Source organism: Neurospora tetraspora, assembly GCF_033439725.1.
Source record: "Neurospora tetraspora strain CBS 560.94 chromosome Unknown B0H65scaffold_2, whole genome shotgun sequence".
Taxonomy (NCBI): domain Eukaryota; kingdom Fungi; phylum Ascomycota; class Sordariomycetes; order Sordariales; family Sordariaceae; genus Neurospora; species Neurospora tetraspora.
In genome coordinates, this window is record NW_026944384.1 from 35586 (window position 1) to 54052 (window position 18467).

Here is an 18467-nt window from a genome sequence, read left to right on the forward strand (position 1 = left end):
CATACATGTAACCGTGAAGGTAATTTGAGGATAGAACACACTCGACCGCAGAGACTTGCCCGGGCTTTCATCTTAATTCTCATGCCGGCCGGGTGAGCCTTGAGTGAGACGGGCATTCTTCCATGTTTATGGGACCAAGAACTCATTGCGTAATTACCACTTGGTGATACTGAATTTTCCTCCATACTCTGCCTACGTAGCTACGGGCTTCCCCACATGGAAGTGGAAGTGGAAGCGGAATCTCTGCTGAAAGATTTCCCTCGCCGCCGACGAAAGTCAGGCATACAAGCAACGATACTGCCTTTTAGTAAGCAAAGCATATCCTTCAACCGCTCTCATTCTCAGAAAAGGACCCTGCAACGTCATCAGGTGCACGAAGCGCCCCAGAACTCCCCTGAATATGATGAAGATCGAACACGGAACAAATCCGGAATCAGATCGCGGGGCGAGATCACGAATCTTCTAATCCACAGACACAAACACATGTGCTTTTGAAGAAGGACAAAGGTGAACTTGGGACCAAAGTGAAACGGCGAACGTTGACCGACGAGGAGATCTCCGACGGTATAACAAGAGAACCTGACGATGATGATGGTGTGTAGCACGAAGATGCGGTGGAGATCAGGAACACCAACGGGCTTTTACAGAAAGGGACGATGAGGCAGGTGTGCGTGCGAACTTTCGGACGACGTGAGACCCTTCGTGCTGGCAGTTTGACAGAGGATGACAGATGACACCTGCTCTGCGCAACGTGGATTGTGTTCGACAAGTTCGAATCGGTTTGGAGTTCGATGTTGATATCGTGTGATGAATTGGGCTACCCGATTTTCGATCGGAGTCGCGTCTGTGGATGTGAGCTTTCACCTGAGTCAAACTGGTGCACTGGCAGGCTTGCTTCAGCTCGGTACATACGCTCCCTCGCCTTCGAGGCGTTTGGGAAGAGGCCGCATCCCAAACCGTGTGAACTCGGGTCTTTCGCTGTCGAAGGGATGACCTGAGGAATAAGGAAGGAGGAATGCTTCTTATCTGGCGGCAAAAGCCACGCTCGTAAGTTCTTCATGCTAGCGTTCTTTTTCCCCGCATGGAGCGATTCCCGCTCATGTGGATAGAGTCTCAGCCCGTGATATTGGACTGGACTGCGCCGCGTGGTTCTCGTAGGAGTTGCGGGCGATAAACTTTACGGTGGCGAAGAGGATCCGACGGCATCGGTGGAATTAAGCTCATGGGGTAGCTCCCGCCCAGACCGCCCCAGACTTTTTTGGTGTGTATGGTGGGTGCGGGCATTTTGAGAATGGTGGGACCGGGGACGGAGCCGAAGGGGGCACCGGAGTTGGGGCCGTCTAGCCTATCCTAGGTATTTGTTGACACTGGACGGCGAAGCATTGATTGTTCAGGATGAAGTGTTGGAATTTGGTCATTTTTCTGGGAGCCATTTGAAGGTGAAGACAATGGATGGATCTTGATTGTTCAAGTTTGATCCTGGATGTGAAACGTGAAGAGTGAAAGAAAGAAACACGGATCTGACGAACAATGTGGAGATGTTACTTAAGAAACGCAACAAAAAAGAAGCGGGCCTTGGCAGAACCAGTGACGGCAAAGTTTAATCCTCAGGGAATGGCATACAATCCCACTTTCGGACAGATGGGCCGAAATGGCGTTACCAGGAGAATGAACCGTCCTCATCCACATCCCTGGGTTTGCTGTTGATGCCGTTGGCATAGTATCGTGCGTATGAGACACCAACAGACAGACAGTAGAACGCCAGAACGCACCAGAAGATAGGTAAGAAAGTGAGGGGAAGAGGACGAGAAGAACAAAAGAACCATGGCCAGAATGTCGGAGCACGCCCCGTGTGTGAGGGTCTGGCGCTGAGCTGTCATTGGCTTCGAACCTCGATCGTCCACCGGTGATGATCATTGCAGCTGAACTACTTATCTCACAGTGCCTCAAGATAGACGGTATGATGTAAAGGAAGGTGGTATCGACTATTGTTGAGGCTTGAAGGAGGCTCGAATTAAGCTTCATCCAATGCTTTATGTGTTGAAATATCGGAAATCATGTGCCTGAATCGTGCTTTTCGTTGTGTGAACATGGTAATATTGCAATTTGCTATGCGGGCGTCATATCAACGCAAGATTAGGGCCACTGCCACTGCGCGCACTGCGCCGGCCGTCGATGCAGCCACTTGTCGCACAGGCCGGCACATCGTCCACAGCAGCCCATCACGGCCGGTTGCGTGCTTTTTGGTGGTTCTGTCGGTCAATCATTGTGGTGTTGAGCAAGTTCAAGTGGAATGATGTTCAACGATCATCTCGACATGCTCGAGTCGGTGTTGGCCTGATTGCCCCTTTTTTTGCACTCGAGGGGAAGAGCAAGCGACGGGGAAGGTTAAATTTAGTAAGGCACCAAACGGTGGGGTGGCCTACTTTAGCTTTGCCCGGGGGTGCCACCACAAAAGCCTCTTCAGGGCCAATCAGAGCCGCGACGTGTAACTGGAAAGGGAAATGGAGTTAAATGGGTCTAGAACCGCCGGCTAAGACCCACATGTCTGGAGCCAGCCATTGGCTTTGCACACAAGCGAACGGCGCAGCCAAGACTTTTAGCCAAGAGTCGCCGCGACTGCTTGCACAGCTGCTCGGCAGGCAGATCCCTGTTCACATGGGTTCCTTGGAAGGTGTACCTTTTGCAACTTTCCCCTGTTTGGCCCTAGCTCCCGCCAAGCCTCTGCTACTCCCGCATGTCAGGAGGCTAATGGTGAATGGATTCTGAACGACGCGGACGACGGACCAGGGGAAGGAGCAAAGGAAGAAAAAGGCAAGGGAAAAGAGAGACTGCCTGAACTGCATGGCGTGCCTCTTTCTTCGCTTGAAATAAGGTGACTTTGGTGATTGCAATGAAAATGTGCTGATTTGTGTGCCAGTACGTAAGGTACCCCTGCCCCTTCTCATTTCCCTCCTTGCTTGAACCAATTGGGAGTTCAATGCCTGCGGCTGGGTCAGTGAACTTGGCCTGGTACCTGCCCATTGCTGTCATTGCTGCTCCCCCACTGGCTCTTGAAACTCCAAACCTTTCCTCTCCTCCTTCTTCATTCTTGGAGAGATAGGTATCGTCATCCCCATAATTTCACCAGGTGTTCGACGACGACGACGCCATTCCACTCTCTGGATTCACCGCTATCAACCTAACTTCATTCGGCTGGAGTGAGCCTGGTCTCGTGCAACTTCTCGTCAATCGGTCTTCCTTGTCTCCATGGTCAACCACAGATCTTAATACGGGAAATCCCAAGGTCGCGCCCTGTCCCTCCTTCCCTTGTCTTCGTTTCTGTCTCTCATCTCCCCATCGTCGTGTCCTATCTTCCTACGTCTACGACCACACGTGGTAGAAATTCTCTGCCGGGGATCCTTCTTTTCGGCTCTCAGTTGATTACACGCCAGTCGATCGATATTCGAGCCGAACCAGATATCGAGATATTAGTCGTGTACATCTAATTCAGCTACTTCGATTACCACATTACGGCTTGTTTGGTGAGTCTCTTTTCTTTCGTTCCTGTCTGTGCACACTCTCTCTGTCCGATGCATCATGGATCATGGCCATTGCTGTACGCACCCCGTGCCCACCACCAACATCGTCACTCCTTCCCAACGAACCGCCCCTGTGTCGCCCTTTGGTGCTTGCTCTTTCGTCTCTGCTGAAGACGTGTAGCTGACTCCTTCCAGATCGCCATATCGGGTAACGTTTCGCCGTCATATATCCATATCACGCTCGCGGACAACACGGCCGACAACACATCTCCAACATCGGCACCATCCAATCCAACCGACTGCTAGATTTTACTCGGTTAGCCAGTAGGCTTCATCCACCATCCCAGCCCTTCCTCTCGTCTACTTGACCCTTGCCACCACCCACTCTCACTTTCGACATGGCGTCCCTCATCGACCATGAGCGGAACAAGGCCGGCCTGCACCTTACCACGACCCGCCTCGAGCCAAAGACTTCCCGAGATACCCTACTCTCCGACGGCCTCTCTCCCATGGTCGAAAAGAACATGACACTATCACGCCCATCAGACGTCTCTACTCCCAACAGCGCTCGTGCCAATCCCTTCGAGACGGACATCGAAGCCATGGTCACCAATGAACCCTGCATCACGAAGACTACAACGGCAAAGGGGGGCACAACAGATTGCCAGGTTTGGCCCGGCCAAGACCACTGGAAGCAAAAGGCGAAGGATGCTAAGATGAACCGTCATACCTGCAACTGTCTGGCACAAATGAGCAAACGCAACCGCATTATCGTCAAGGTCATGATTGGCTTGCTCGTTATTGGTGCTGCTGTTGGTGTGGGCTTTGGCGTCAGCAAGCCGCTCGGTGCCGGGATCTGGAAGAGCGAGAGCCAGAACTCAAGATAACTGGGCCATCCCTGGGACACCTTCATTTGATGGATATCCTTTGTCAGGTGACACGCCCTGTGGCCGGGTGTAAAAACTTCGCCATGGGTTGGTGCCGCCTTCTCGTCGAACAATTTTGTTGGGTCCGGCCAATTGCCCAACATGCGCATCATGAGGATGCCGCAACCACGGAGAGAGCGCTTCCAATAGCCCTCTGTTTGATACCCTGCCCGGCCCGCAACAGCCTGCCGACATTTTCCTTTGTCTCTTGTCTGCCGTTTCTTGGCATGCTGCATAACCGCCCTGCTTTTTGGTCCTCCAAGCGGTTACGGCGTTAAAATGATTTTATATCCTTCGTGCTCGGTCGGTCATAGAACGCGACACATGCGGATGGCGTTGGGGGAGTTAGTTTGACTTGTTTCGATATGGCGAAATGGATTTTGGCAACTGCAACTGTTCTTGATGCAAATGGCTTGAGAAAGAAAGAGAGGGATACGGGACTGTCATGATACATCTTCAAGAGGAAGAATAGGGGGAAAAGCGATTGGTACATGATATGTGCAAGGCAAGGGAGGAAAGGGATGATGAGGAAGCTGGATGGAGCGGGGGCTGATGACTTGGGCCACTGGACTGGGCTGGACTTGGACGATGATGGAAACACAAAGGTTTTGCCAAAGCATTTCAAGACTTAATTAAGCATCATATATGGTCATGGACGTGGACCTGGCGAGTGAGTCAGAAGGGCTCAAGCAGCTTGTATCAGTTGGTTGTTTTTTTGTTGTTGTTGTGGTTGCTTAAGTTAGTGTTGTGACTTGTGGATGATTAATGACAATGGGTGCCCTTGCTGATGTGCTTGGGTGCTTTGCTCCCCTGGTATACTGTTTTGCTTCGTCGTCGTTGTCATGTTATTGTCGGCTTAGATGGGTTTGTAAAGATTATGACTCGTTGGTATTGTTTGTAAACTACTTTGTATCTTTCTAGATGGCATAGGGGCATATGTATGGTTAGGACATGGATACAAAGGGTACATGGAGGACAAAAGGCGGCAAAAGTTGTTTTGTTGACATTTGCTAGGGGTCCTGCTATCAGTGTACCTAGGTAGAGAATCTAGCCTCATCATCTCACAGCCAGCTGGCCACTCTCTTGCGCCGAGGTAAATGATCGTATCTTGCTTATTGCGTCCTTGAGACTATTTACCTACGCCCTACGGATACACGTTGCGTCTGAAAGGTCCAGTTCATAGACTGTCTCCGGTGTTCAAAGATCCGTTCGATTTCTCTAGACACATGGTAGATGCCCACTTCCCGTCTTGACCTCATGTCACTCGTCCACAATACACTCCTTCCCTTTTCTTTCTCTTGCCCCTTCAGTCCTCTGCTCCCGGCCTTGGGGTTGGCACAACCACAGGTCATGGGACCGAATGCCAGTGGACCTGTAGTCACCTCTATCGAGAAGGCGCCCCCTGCGTCCCTGTGTTAGAGGAAGGCATTACCGCGGCGAACGGAAGTCACGGCGCTCGACTGAGGACGAAAAGGAAGGAAGACAGGCCGGGAAAGACAACCGGGAAGTCACGAGGACATGAGGATAGGGGCAACTGGTCTTGTATATATTGAGTGCTTCCCACAGACTTCTTTGCCTGGCTGGCTCACATCCTTCAAAAACCAGAAACTTGTTACGATCCAATAAGGGATCACTTATGTAAGCAGCTAGATAGACCAATCAGGAGCGCGCCGCAGAGCCGCAACCGTAATAGCGGCGCAGCGGCGCCCTTCTGAAGGTCGGTATATAAGACGGCCTCCCCAGGCCTCTTATATTACGGCTCTTCAGCAAGCAATAGCTTTCACAATCGATCAGTACCTTTTGGCTACTACTACCGTTGTTCTTATTCCCATCGATATACTCCTGTGCTTGTAACGGTTCGTCACAAAACTGTCACAAGTTCATATATCTGGCTATCCGTAAATTTTGGCATCAATAACCTCCGACGTTTTCATAGGTCATATATATATCACCGGATCCGTTCAACATCTCCATCTTGAGGTAAGTGCATCTTCGCCACAATCCACCACCACTTGTTCACAACTGATGTTGACCTTATTTCCGTCAAGTCTCAGCATCCATCTCCTCCATAACACCAGATCGACATGGCTGCCCCTGCCCCTGACCGTAATCTTGGAGCTGGCCAGCATGGTGGTGATACCGGGGGCTCAAGCTCCGGAAAGGCAACTCAAATTCCGATATCTTCTCTGCTCAGGTCTACGCCCGCGCCCACTTATTCCGCGCATCCTCCGCCCACGCATCCCGAGTCAGCGAGCCCTCAGGACCAGAACCCGACAACGCAAGACACAGGGGAAGCAACCACATCGGCAGCCACATCCACATCGACATCGGAACCATGGCACCCCCCTTTCATCAACTTTACAGCCGATGGTATGAAAAGCACGTTTCCGTCCAGGCAAACCGAATCAGCAAACCCTCAGAACCAGAATCCGGCAACGCAAAACGCAGAGGAAGCAAGCACATCGGCAGCCACATCCACATCGACATCGGAATCAAGGTGCCCCCCTTTCATCAGCTTTACAGACAAGATGATCGTCGCGGCTGGTATGAAGAGACTTTGGGAGTTTTCTGATGTTAAAACGTACATGAATGCAACATACATATTAAGATGGGACGCCCAGAAACATCCAGAGGGACTGAGAATCTGGAAGGAGGAATTCATGAACGCCACTTGGGACACTTATCTACGAAGCAGAGCCTTGCTCGTCTACCACAATCTATTTAGTCAAGAAGCATGGAAAGAGGTGTATAAATATGTGATGAATGAGTTCCCGGAACTGCGAGAGGTGCAGGGCGAGACAGATAAGGAGACTAGACAGAATTTGAGGTTGTGGGATGACGAGTTTGACAAGAGAGGGAAGAAGGAACGTACCCCTGAGGAGGAGGAGCAGTTGAAGGCCTGGAATGAGGCTGAGATGATGGAGTGGGAGAAGTTGATGGAGGAGACGAAGTTGAAGGAAAAGAAGGCATTGGGGGAGCAAGATCCGCATCTGGACTTAGAATAGACGCAGTTGAGGAGGGAATGGGATTGATTTTGGAACTGGGGGTCACATGGGGGCAACAGGAGGGGGGTCAGTGAAAGGGCCTTGAACACAGGAGGAGCGGACGGGCTTGGGACTAGAACCGGAGGTTGATCTGTACATGTGCATGCAAGGGAGTATACATGAATGGCGGTACATCCCATGGTAGTTGGACGAGCAATCAAACTTCCGTTGAAAAACCTAGCTCGCCAGGGACAAAAAAACGTAGACTCAGCAACAGACAAAACACCTAAGAATTTTGAGGACTACCGAATGGTCGTAAGAATAAACCGAACACGTCACGGTCAGTACATTATACGGGCAATTTTGTAACGGCCCTTCCGAACTACAACGCTCGACTGCATGTACCTAGTTGTCTTGATGGCTTCGGCAATGTTATAATTTGGGTGGTGCGGCCCGCGCACAGTCTACCCTACGTTTTTCTTGTCCCGGACGAGCCTACCTAGGTAGTCTCTGGGTATTATAGTGGTTTAGCTAGGTACTGGGCTAAGAAACCCCAACAAAAAAAAGGTTCGATGGGCCAAGGGTTGGAAATAAGGATACAAAGGGTAGCTACCATTCAGATACACGTACAGCGAAAGCTTTTCTACCTACGTTATTAGCGTTAGGTATCTCTAGTAGGTAATAAAGCTTCATTTCATCATCCGAGTATGGCATGAGAAGGGCTCCGATACCGATACGAAGAAGGGGTAGGCGTGATTTAATGCGCACGAAACACAGAATTGAACTACCGGTAGGTAGGTAGAGGTAGGTATTATGCCAATGTCATATGCCTCTACTTACTTGAACATGGAGGAAGGGGAGTAGAATTGTTAAAATGCAACGAACAAAGCTAGACAATGATACATGAGCTTAATGGAACTTGAACAAGACATGTAGATGACCGGAACTGGACAGGAGGCATGATTCGATCCCTGTCCATCATTAGTCACAAGTCACCACATTCAGTCCTCCCCAGCCTCTCCAGGGCAATTTCCACACGAGGTAACATTATAGTATATACTGTATCTAACACATAGGTACCTGAGTAATAGGTAGTACATAACTGTCTACACGAACCTAACCTCCTCAAACACGCCCGCCCTAACTTGCACCAAGCTCGCCAGCTCGAAGAGGAAGGATTGCAGGATGATGACGTTTGTGAGGACGTGGGAGACTGAGGCCTTTCTTGCTTCTTCTTCCGCTGCTGCTGCTGCTGCTTCCGCTTCCTGTGCTTCCTGGGCTGCGTGTTGCGCTTGTTGCTCCTCAGACTTCTGCTGGTCGGGGTTTGATTGTTCTGCCGTTCCGTCGTTTTGCGCAGCGGCTTCGGTGGTTTCAGCATCGCCGGGCTTAGCGGCGTCAGCCTCATCGATGGCAGGGACAGCAGCAGGAGAAGGCAGATCATCCTTGGGAGGAACAGCCGGCTTCGCCTCCTCATCATCTTCATCCCCTTCCAAAGCATCCAATCCCCCATCTTCTCCCTTTGGCGGGGGCAGATGGACAGTCACCCTCGGCAACCCAGTCCCACTACCCTCCTCTCCATCCCCGGCCTGCCCAGTCACCTCTCCGAACTCCACTTCCTCCCCAGCCTTGCTTTCGGTCTGCTCATCAAGTCCCACACCAACATGCTTCACCGCCATCACATCCGGAATCCCCACCCTCCTTGCCAAAATACTTTGATCCACTGCCTGAAACGCTCTTGCCTGGGACATGACTAACTCCATCTTCCCACTGCCACTAATATCACTGGCTACTGCTCCCGGCACGCTAGCGCCTCCTAGTGCGCTTCCGCTTGCTCCTAGGCCGAAGCCGCCCATTCCCATGGCTGCTGGTGTGACGAGCATGCTTGGCGTGCGGTTCCTAGGTGGTAGAGGAGGCGGGGCTTCGTTGCTTGTGAAGTAAGAAGACCGCTCAGACACGGTGCGGGTGGTGTTGGAGCGAGGACGGGGCGAGTTGTTCGCTGTGCGGTTGGGAGATACCGAAACGGTGGAGGAGAGGTCGGAGAAGATGCGCTGGGCGAAGGACTCGAGGCCGAGGCCGGAGGTTGGTCGTTCGGGCGCGGCGTTACCCGGGGCGCTCAGACCGGGGGTGAGTTGGGCGGGTGGTTGCAGTGTTGAGGGGGTTCGGGATCTCGAAGGAGCTGCTGATGGGACGACGGAGGGCGCAACCGAAGGTGGCATTGAGGCTCCGTCGGCTGTTTGGAAGGCTTCGCGACGTTGTTGGAGCAGGTCGTTGAAGCGGGGGATGGTATCCCTGTAGGCGGCGACTTCGTCACAAAGGGTTTGCAAGATGCGGAGCAGACGAGGCAGGGAATCGCGGGACCATTGCGGCCGGCGCCGGCAGTGGTGCATGGAGAGGAGTTGCTGGTATTCGGCGTATTCGGGGGACTCGGGGTCGATGTCTGCTGGTGGTTCGGCCGCAGGTGCTTCGGGGTCCTCGTCGTACGTGTAATTGGTCGGATGCCTCAGGAACCATCCTTCCAGATGCATGTACCCGCAGATGGCCAGGTCGAAGATGACTTCGGTTAACGACAGGTTGGTTTCCACGGGGTTGATGAAGAATGTCTCGAGCCGGTCCAAGACAATGGTGAGCAGGGGATCGTCGGGGTGCAACGCGTGCGAGCGGACGTCTCTGGGCGCACCGGGCAAGCTGTCGGGGATGGCGGGCTGCTTGTGGTTGCTGGCTAGAGCTTTCGGGGTGATCAACTTCATGGAACAGGGGTGGTTCTCGACGCGGATCATGGTGTCCTTGATGACGCTATCGTAGATCTCGTTGAAGTTGTCCTCGCCGCCGATGGTCTGGGCTAGGCCCATCAGGTACTCGACTTCCTGCTCGTGGGCGCCCGTGGTCCTAAAAGACGAGTTGCCCAGTACGCCTTCGGTGTAGAGCAGGGTGATTACTGCGTAGCGGTGATGTCTCTTAAGAATCACCGAGACCAGCTGTAGTGTGACGTAGATGGTTTGTTGGCTTTGCGATCTGAGACAGGCGAGGATGAGATCGACCAAGTTGAAGAGCAAGGGGTCTGCTGCGGCTTCGGATTTGGAGGCCATCATGGTAGCAAGATCCATAGACTTGCGCTTTCGAGCGGCACTTACGCCGTCCTTGGAGTTGGACGAGACGGATCCTACAATGTCGGGCAGACCCAGGAGGTAGTGCAGGATCAGGTTGATCATGTCGGGATGGTCAACAGATTGGAGGATATGACGGAGATAAGTCAAGACAGCCACCGAGGAACCACCGTCAATATCCGACGATTCGAGGAGTGATGGGTATCTGCAGAGTTAGTGTGGAACGGTGTTACCATGGTCAGAGACTGACTTACAATAGTTGCTGCAAAAAGATGACCTGGAAGTGCTCCAGCAAGGAAGACTTGACCTCTACCGACCGACAGTGGTTCAAGACATCTTGCCAGAACAAGAGATGGGACAGAAAGGTGTCTAGATGCGATTGGAATTCGAAAGTACAAGAACTGATTACTTCGTAATTGGGTTTCGGGTGTTCGTAGTCCGAAAGGGCGAGGATGGCGGGAAGAGCATTGGACGGATGGTCAATGACCAGCTTGCGGCTCAGTTGACTATACAGAGCACCCAAACCGGTGGCCATCAAGGTCGAAAGATCACTCTCGACAATCCACTGCTCCAGCTCGACGGAGCTCGACGCAGCCTCGATGATGTACAACAGGCCGGTCCTGGCAAAGTCGCCCACCTTGCCTTCGTGGTGGATGTAGTCCATGAGCAGGTAGAAGAGAGGGAAGTCCTGCTTCTGTGTCCTCCCCGTGAACCGCTCATGTTCGCCCAGGGGCTGCCTCTCCTCTCCATCCTGCGACTGTGACTTGAACCAGGCGGGTAGGATCTCGGGATCGAGACGGATCTTGGTAGTAATGTTGAAGGCCAACTCGACAACGCGGGCTTCGGTGTCGGCGCTCAGACGGATGGCGTTGGCGCCGGTGATGCGCACCATCAAGTGGGTAAGGCTGGCGGAGAAGTGGTCATTCTCGACAAAGGCTTCCTCCTCACTCTCGATCAGGGTGGCAAAGAAGAGGACGGCCTCCTTGATGACCCACTCGTTGAAGGAGCTCGTGGAGATCTTGGCTATGGGGATGTATATCTGCTTGGTGGCACAGAAGGTGATGCACGGATGGGGGAGAGGGCGTCGGTTCTCGTCGGTGAGCATGTTGGTGAGCTCCTGGAGACAGATCTCGATGCGCTCGGCAGCCTCGTCATCGTGTTGAATGCTGGGCGAGTTGCGCCATGCCTGGATGAGCTGCGTGTATTCCCTCTCGAAGCGTTGGAGTCGACGGACGGGATCCTTGGCGAACTCCTTCCAGTTCCGCGAGTTGCCCGCCGAGGGGAGCGTGTGTGCTATGAGGCGCGACCAGAAGTCCATGGCGACTCTGGATGCATTTCGAGGGGGAACAGCAGGCCGGGGAGTGTTTTTGTCTGCCGGTGGTCGGGTTGCCGGTGGGTGGTGGGAACGGGTGGACGGGGTCGGGTTCGGTGGTCTCGGTGTCTGGGTCGGTGTCGGTGTTCGTGTCGGGTCCTTGTCAAGTCGTATTCCTGATGGACGATTGGGGTGTTGTTGACCGTCTCGGCGTCCAGTGGCTCTCAGACTCTCAGTTGGCCATCAGGGTGGTCGGTGCACGGGGCGTAAAGGGGTCAGTTAAGGTCAGCTATGTACCATTGTACCGTTCACCGCACCGGCAACGGACCCTGAGATCAACCCCACCATGATGACTGACAAAAAGAGTGGGGTAAGAGCTCTCCTCAGACACAAGTGAAACTGCCATGACTGACAAGTGTCTCCCTGTTAGCAGAATGCTATTAATAACGTGAAACGCGTTAACAGCTCACTCACCAAAGATACTTCCACTTGTAGCTGTTATCATCTTTGCTTCATCTTCTGCCATCGAACTTGCATTGACAATCGGGCATCATCACTCAATCGATCTTGCGAAACTCTCTGACAATGATGGATTCCAGAAGCATGTGAACAGGTGCCAGCACTTGAGGGCATTCCGATGTCGCCGACATGTTAGGACTTTGTTAAGAGCCAATGGCTGCAATGCGACGCTGTACAAGTCAACCACAGCCAACCAATTCGGTCGAGTCATCCAGCACTAACAAGTCTAAAATTCTCTTCACTTTCACAACTCTTTGTTGTCTCTTGATGACTGGACTCCTATCAACCCCCTACGTCCCCTTACATTCGAGCCAGGTCGTCTCGGCCGGATGGGAGCGGGGTGAAGGTCGAGACTACAGATGTTGAACTGTTCCCCCGCAATGGACCTCGAAGCTTCACTCCCAGTGTGGACAGTGGACACATGTCGACGACGTGGCCGGGCCAGCAGACAGCCAGACGGACACTTGCCAAACAGACGTTGACACTGACACTGACACTGACACTGGCGATGCTCTATGCACCTCAGATAACGGCCCTTCAGCATGCACATCTCCCGAGAGCTTCCCTTTCTCCAGACCTTTGACAAAGAGACGGACAATGTACCCATGGCCTGATACTATCAATATCTTGACGGACTGCGGCACCCCGCTCACATCGAGCAATCCATGCAGATTCCATTCTATCGTGGGCGGCTATCAACCCTCGCCAGCCTTCACCAACCCTCTCCAACCCTCACTGGCACCCAAGAAGCCTGATCTGGGGCACACGAAACCGCCACCACTGCCGGCGATTGGAGGCTTGGTGGTTCCACGACAGCGAATAGGAAGCTGCAGCGGCCCCTCATGAAAACGGCAAGGCACTCCCGTCCCTACTGTGGGAATGCTCGCCTTGGATTGACCTGTGTCTCTCGAGTGAAGGACAGGCACCCAGCAAATCACAGCTCACATCGAGGACCCTCATGAGCTCCAAACAGCTTCACGACGACTGCCTCTACACTAGTGTCGTATCAGTTTTTGGCCTTTTCTAGCGTGGTGGGTGAAGGGTCATCCACATTTGACGGCCCGCCTCGGTTGACCATGTGTTGTCCTAACATGGCAGCGTCCAAAGTCTCCATCCACTTTTCTGACTCTTGCTTCTGCTTCTTCCCTTTCCCAAATCATCTCTCACTTCTTGGACCTTCAACTCATCACTTGTCTTCACTACTACAATCTATTGTATGTGGGTGCCTTAGCTGCAACCGCAAACTACCACTCCTCTCTTCACCATGGGCTTCCTCTTCTTTGGTCGGTCAAAGAAACCAAAAAAAGACAACAGAGACACACCGACACCACCTCCTCAGCTTTCAAGTCGAGGTCAACGTGACCGGCAGGTTTCCGGCTCGTCCTCGAAACATCACTATGCCGCTCTTCCGCCGCCACCAGCCTACTCGCCGCATGACTGGCATCAGGCTCAGTCCTTCGAGCCCGCCGGCCTCCTCCCATCACCGCCAGGATGGAGTCCGTCTTCACCACAACCCATCATTGTCAACCAACATCACTACTATCTCGGCACTCCGGGTCCAAATTCCCCACCGCCACAACTTATCCAGTCAATATCACCGATTCCGCCACCAAAGAACAGCACCGGGTCTCTCACCAAGATGCCCGTGGGGACGGTGATGGAGGTGGCATCGGATATCTCCCAAGTGCCAAGCCTCGTCCACGGTTTCGAGGAAATGCTTCCCCATTGGCCCGACAACAAGACCCAGCTGCTCAACCAGAGTGCCGCCCTCTACGACCAAATCTCCGGTCGACTAAATGACGTCTTGACGAGGATAGATCTGAACCAGATTAGTGGGAATGAGAAGGAACACTTCACCTGGAAGCCGGCTGTTCAGGAAACCTCGTACCCGCCCTCGTCGAGCATGGTGGGGTCGAGGTCGGTAGTGAAGTCAGGAATTCGGAGGAGCAGCTCGCATTCAAGGGATCACAGGGAGCACAGGGATAGGGAACATAGGGATAGGGAACATAGGGAGCACTCGTCGTCAACAAATTCGGGGGGTTACTTTGCAAAGGTGGACCTCTATGCCAACTCGAGGTTGCCTACCGACCTGGCTCCTTTGAGACTGTAGGTCATGACCGTCACTTCTGATGTGTTCTCTCACTCACACTCACAGATACATCCCCACCTGGCCTCTTCTCTGCCTCGCCGCCCAATACTCCGAGCGAGTTTACGAAAAGCCCAAGGGCGCCGAACGAGACGCCCACGTCGACGCCGACTGGCGAACCGGCGCCAAAGCCATGGTCATCAAATCCGTGCCAATGGATTACGTCAACACCATTGTCTTCGCCATCCGCGGCACAGCAACTTTCATGGACTGGGCCGTCAACCTCAATTCTAATCCCACATCCCCCGAAGGATTCCTCGACGACCCTGGCAATCTCTGCCACGCCGGCTTTCTCGATGTCGCTCGAAGTATGGTCCAACCTGTTGCGCGCCGTCTCCGTCAGCTTCTTGAGGAGGATCCCAGTCGATCATCCTACTCGCTGCTCATTACCGGTCACAGTGCCGGTGGCGCCGTCGCTGCGTTGCTTTACAGCCATATCCTCTCGACAACAAAGGAGGCGCAAAGCGAGTTGACTGCGGTGGCTGGGTGCTTCAAGCGCGTCCACTGCGTCACGTTCGGCACTCCACCTATTAGCATCATTCCCTTGAAGAAGCCAGAGGACTATGAGAGGAGGCCAGAGCTGAAGAAGAGCTTGTTCCTGTCCTTCATAAACGAGGGTGATCCGGTCGCGAGAGCAGACAAGGCCTACGTGAAGAGTTTGCTAGAGTTGTACGCCTCGCCCGCGCCTTCGGTGAACACGCTCTCGATGACAACGAGCAGGAAGGGACCCAGCAGTTCTTCGGATCTTAACATGCGAATGAAGGCTGCCGGCCAAAAGTCATCTCGGTCCTCGCTGCAATCGTCGAAATCCGGCAAATCAACAGACACCAGGAATACCGAGCGCCGAAGTAGCAGCGGCAGCAGCCATCACGCCTCCTCCTCTTCTTCGGGAAGTTCCCACCGCAGCAGCTCCCGCACCCGCACATCCACCTCCTCCGCCAGCTCCGCGCTGACCACCACCTCAACAACCGCCTCGTCCGTCTCCAGCAGCCACACCTCCTCTTCATCCTCTTCCTCCTCGGGACCAACCTGGAAACTCCCCGCCTCCACGCTCTCCTGCGCCGGTCGCCTTGTGGTGCTAAGGTCAGGCGACCCGAAGTCCAGGCTAAAGGGCAAGGGAAAGACGGTTGAGGAAAGACTGAATGAGGGAGTGGTGGCGCATGTGGTGCCGAGCGAGGATATGCTGAGGGAGGTGGTTTGGGGTGATCCGTTGATGCATGTTATGAAGCTGTATAAAGGAAGAATTGAGACGTTGGCTGTTGGGGCGGTGACTGCTAGGGGGTATTGATTTGTGCTGTGAAGTTTGATTGAGGAGAGGACGAGGAGGTGGGACAAGGTGATGATTTTACGATTTTGATGACGATGTTACGACCAAACTACGAACGAAAAGACACGATACACAACAACTACAGAGGACAGAGGCGAAACAATTACATAAGGCTGGCGAAAGGCGAAAGACACTATAGATGGATGGACAGACGGATGGATGGATGGATGATACCAGTCGGGGTGCTTGACTACCATACTCAACTCTCTTCTCACCCACTCCTGACAACATTTCCTTGGTTTTTGTTTCTTTCTTCTATCAAATTGCATCTATAGCATACAGTGGGCGGATATCTTATACCTTGAGGGTTATTTTTACACAGTTTAGCAGTAGCTACAAGCAGCAGAAAATATGGGAGTGAGTAAAGCATTGATGATGGAGCGAATAATACAATTTGGAATTTTTTGTGTGTACAATTTGATTTGGTTCTTGATTTTCCTCTCGTGAACCTCCTCTCGCATACCTAGGTAAACTCTTCTCTTCTTAACGCGTACACCGGAAGATCTCTTCTTCTCTCCCCTTCTGCTCTCATGACTCATCATGACTCATTGACCCCTCTTCCCTCCATTATCTCATCCAGTCATTCCTCCTCTTATCACTTCCCAACCCTCAAACGTTATCCCGATACATCACCAGAGAGAGAATCGAAGTAGTTAACATGGAATAACTTCCCACCGCTGCCTCTCCATCGTCCTCATTCACCCGTCTCCCCTCTTATCGCTTCCCTACCTAACTCACGGCTAAACATTCCCCCAACACCAGACATCACCCAAGAACCGAATGTAAATCGAATAGTCAACATCCGAAAAGAATAACTCCCCTCCCCTCCCCTGCATCCTCCTCACCCAGTCAACGTCCTCTTCCCCCTCTTACCCCCTCCTCACCTAGGTACTCTCATTCCACCAACGTATTCAGTCGACTCCCCCTCCCAGCATCGCGTCCAACATGAACATTCCCCCTCCCCTCCTCCCTCAACCCCCTTGGCAAAGCATTCTGCCGTTCCCACTCCCTCCTTTCCCTCTCCTTCATCTCCCTCTCCATCTCCTCCATCTCCTCCTCCCTTCTCCTTCGCCACTCCTTCTCCGTCAACTTCGGCTGTCCCCACGTCAGACACTGCCCTACGGCCCAGCTCATGAGGAAGCAGAAGCAGAGGAGGCCGATGAGGATCCAGCCGAGGGGGGGCACGTTGGAGAGGGTGGTGGCGGGGATGTAATAGGGGTCGTGTTCGGTGGGGGAGGAGGGGGAGGGGGAGGTTTCGGAGCGGGTGGTGAGGTTTAGGGGGGGCATTTTGAAGTGTGCGTGGTTGTTGAAACTGAACTGCGAGGTTGGATCTGAAGAGTCAACCGACTTGAGTGATAAATGGTAGTAGGTATAGTAGAGTGATTTGCTCGGTAGTCGTCCCAGGCTCAGTGTGTAAGAAAGCGTGATAGAGAGAGGTCAAGGTGGTACCCGGTAGTGTATCTATCAGAGTGCAGTACTCGATGTCAACCTTGGAAAGTTCAAGAGTCTGATTAGGTAGACGCCGTAGAACGTAGAACGGAGATGCTAGCGACACCGCCGATGGTGCGGAGGTGATTAGGTAAGGTAGTCTGCTCATTGTTAGTTGATGACATTATTCTTGTTGCGCTCCTGGTGTGACTGACGGTCGCTTTTGTCCTGTTTGGTTTGGCTGAAGACACCATTGGTTGAAGAGTTGAAGAGTTGAGACTGGTGACTGAGTGTTTGACTCGATGTCTCGGAGCTTCAAAACTCGCAGGCGGAAACCTGAAGACTGCGTTGCGTGGAGAAGAGTCAAGAGCGGGCAGAAAGGCAAGGAGCGAGAGACTGGACGGGATTTGGAGAGTGTCGGGGGTGACTGGATCCTCAATGGGACGGGATCTGGATAATGTTCTTTGTTAGTTCATGTCATTCTTGCCGCGCGGCAAAGAGCAAAGAGGGTATTGTTGTTGTCGCTGTTTGTGAATTTTGGTATTAGTGTACCTGATCTTCTTTGTCTCTTCTCACCAAGACCGTGGACGGGACGGGACGGGAGGAATGCGTTCTTCGTCTTTTTGCGGTTGAAGGATACCTTCAGTAATCAGGCTTGATCAGACGCTCTTCGTCGTCTTGCTTTTACGCCAGTTCCCAAAGACGAGGAGGTCATTCACTTCAACTTGACGAGAACCTCTTGTTGGCGAAGGATGCAAGAGAATCCCACGCCAAGCCAAATCCGGTGATGGTGATTTGGTGGCTTCATCAGCCCATGGTATCTTCCCTTAATTTCCGATGGCATACATCACAGTGCATGGGCTGAAAAGGCAGCAACAAGGCATCAAACATCGTTCCTTCTCGCTTGAATCCTATGAGTGGAGTTGAACTTCGTGGGGCTTTAAGGAAGGAGCGATGGGGAGCCTTGAAAACTTCAGGAAGGGCAAGCCGGTACGCAACCGAAGGCTCAAGTTAGCCGATGTTCAATTGCTGTCCTGAATTGCGGGAGCTTTGTTTAAGTTATCGAGCTAGAATCGGCCGGCATCCGTTTTGGTGCGGCTCGGTTCATGGTCCTCCGAAAAGCCCCATCCGAACCCCAGCCGAACCCCAGGACCAAACATCGTAGAGTCGCATCTGATGGCGACCCATCTCGGTCCGAGC

At 52.9% G+C, this 18467-nt stretch overlaps 5 protein-coding genes across 5 annotated transcripts; 3 read left to right on the forward strand and 2 right to left on the reverse strand.

The window, feature by feature from the left end:
• The first annotated feature begins 3537 nt into the window (after positions 1–3537).
• B0H65DRAFT_85957 (uncharacterized protein) lies at positions 3538–4565 on the forward strand. Its single transcript, XM_062831491.1, has one exon. It carries the CDS (start codon positions 3920–3922, stop codon positions 4406–4408), a length of 489 nt encoding a protein of 162 aa, XP_062683667.1. The 5' UTR covers positions 3538–3919; the 3' UTR covers positions 4409–4565.
• Positions 4566–6044: 1479 nt separating this feature from the next.
• B0H65DRAFT_85982 (uncharacterized protein) lies at positions 6045–7495 on the forward strand. Its single transcript, XM_062831492.1, has 3 exons — positions 6045–6303; positions 6384–6427; positions 6496–7495. Exon 3 carries the CDS (start codon positions 6532–6534, stop codon positions 7450–7452), a length of 921 nt encoding a protein of 306 aa, XP_062683668.1. The 5' UTR covers positions 6045–6303; positions 6384–6427; positions 6496–6531; the 3' UTR covers positions 7453–7495.
• A 968-nt stretch (positions 7496–8463) lies between these two features.
• On the reverse strand, positions 8464–12082 carry B0H65DRAFT_517635 (Retinoic acid induced 16-like protein-domain-containing protein). Its single transcript, XM_062828682.1, has 2 exons — positions 10790–12082; positions 8464–10740 (listed from the first exon to the last, which is right to left on the reverse strand). The coding sequence occupies exons 1-2, from the start codon at positions 11851–11853 to the stop codon at positions 8538–8540; spliced, it is 3267 nt and encodes a 1088-aa protein (XP_062683669.1). The 5' UTR covers positions 11854–12082; the 3' UTR covers positions 8464–8537.
• Positions 12083–13302: 1220 nt separating this feature from the next.
• B0H65DRAFT_86013 (uncharacterized protein) lies at positions 13303–15839 on the forward strand. The gene is made up of 2 exons (XM_062831493.1): positions 13303–14472; positions 14522–15839. Exons 1-2 carry the CDS (start codon positions 13631–13633, stop codon positions 15798–15800), a joined length of 2121 nt encoding a protein of 706 aa, XP_062683670.1. The 5' UTR covers positions 13303–13630; the 3' UTR covers positions 15801–15839.
• A 412-nt stretch (positions 15840–16251) lies between these two features.
• B0H65DRAFT_86033 (uncharacterized protein) lies at positions 16252–17398 on the reverse strand. The gene has a single exon (XM_062831494.1). The coding sequence runs from the start codon at positions 17124–17126 to the stop codon at positions 16734–16736; it is 393 nt and encodes a 130-aa protein (XP_062683671.1). The 5' UTR covers positions 17127–17398; the 3' UTR covers positions 16252–16733.
• Between the last annotated feature and the right edge of the window lie 1069 nt (positions 17399–18467).

Excerpts from the sequence above, each read along its gene's own strand:
- B0H65DRAFT_86013 (XM_062831493.1), top strand. The coding sequence starts at position 13,631 with ATGGGCTTCCTCTTCTTTGGTCGGTCAAAGAAACCAAAAAAAGACAAC. Across the intron at positions 14,473-14,521 it reads GACCTGGCTCCTTTGAGACT|ATACATCCCCACCTGGCCTC; the intron begins GTAGGTCATGAC and ends TCACACTCACAG.
- B0H65DRAFT_517635 (XM_062828682.1), bottom strand. The coding sequence starts at position 11,853 with ATGGACTTCTGGTCGCGCCTCATAGCACACACGCTCCCCTCGGCGGGC. Across the intron at positions 10,741-10,789 it reads ATCTTTTTGCAGCAACTATT|ATACCCATCACTCCTCGAAT; the intron begins GTAAGTCAGTCT and ends CTAACTCTGCAG.
- B0H65DRAFT_86033 (XM_062831494.1), bottom strand. The coding sequence starts at position 17,126 with ATGCCCCCCCTAAACCTCACCACCCGCTCCGAAACCTCCCCCTCCCCC.
- B0H65DRAFT_85982 (XM_062831492.1), top strand. The coding sequence starts at position 6,532 with ATGGCTGCCCCTGCCCCTGACCGTAATCTTGGAGCTGGCCAGCATGGT.
- B0H65DRAFT_85957 (XM_062831491.1), top strand. The coding sequence starts at position 3,920 with ATGGCGTCCCTCATCGACCATGAGCGGAACAAGGCCGGCCTGCACCTT.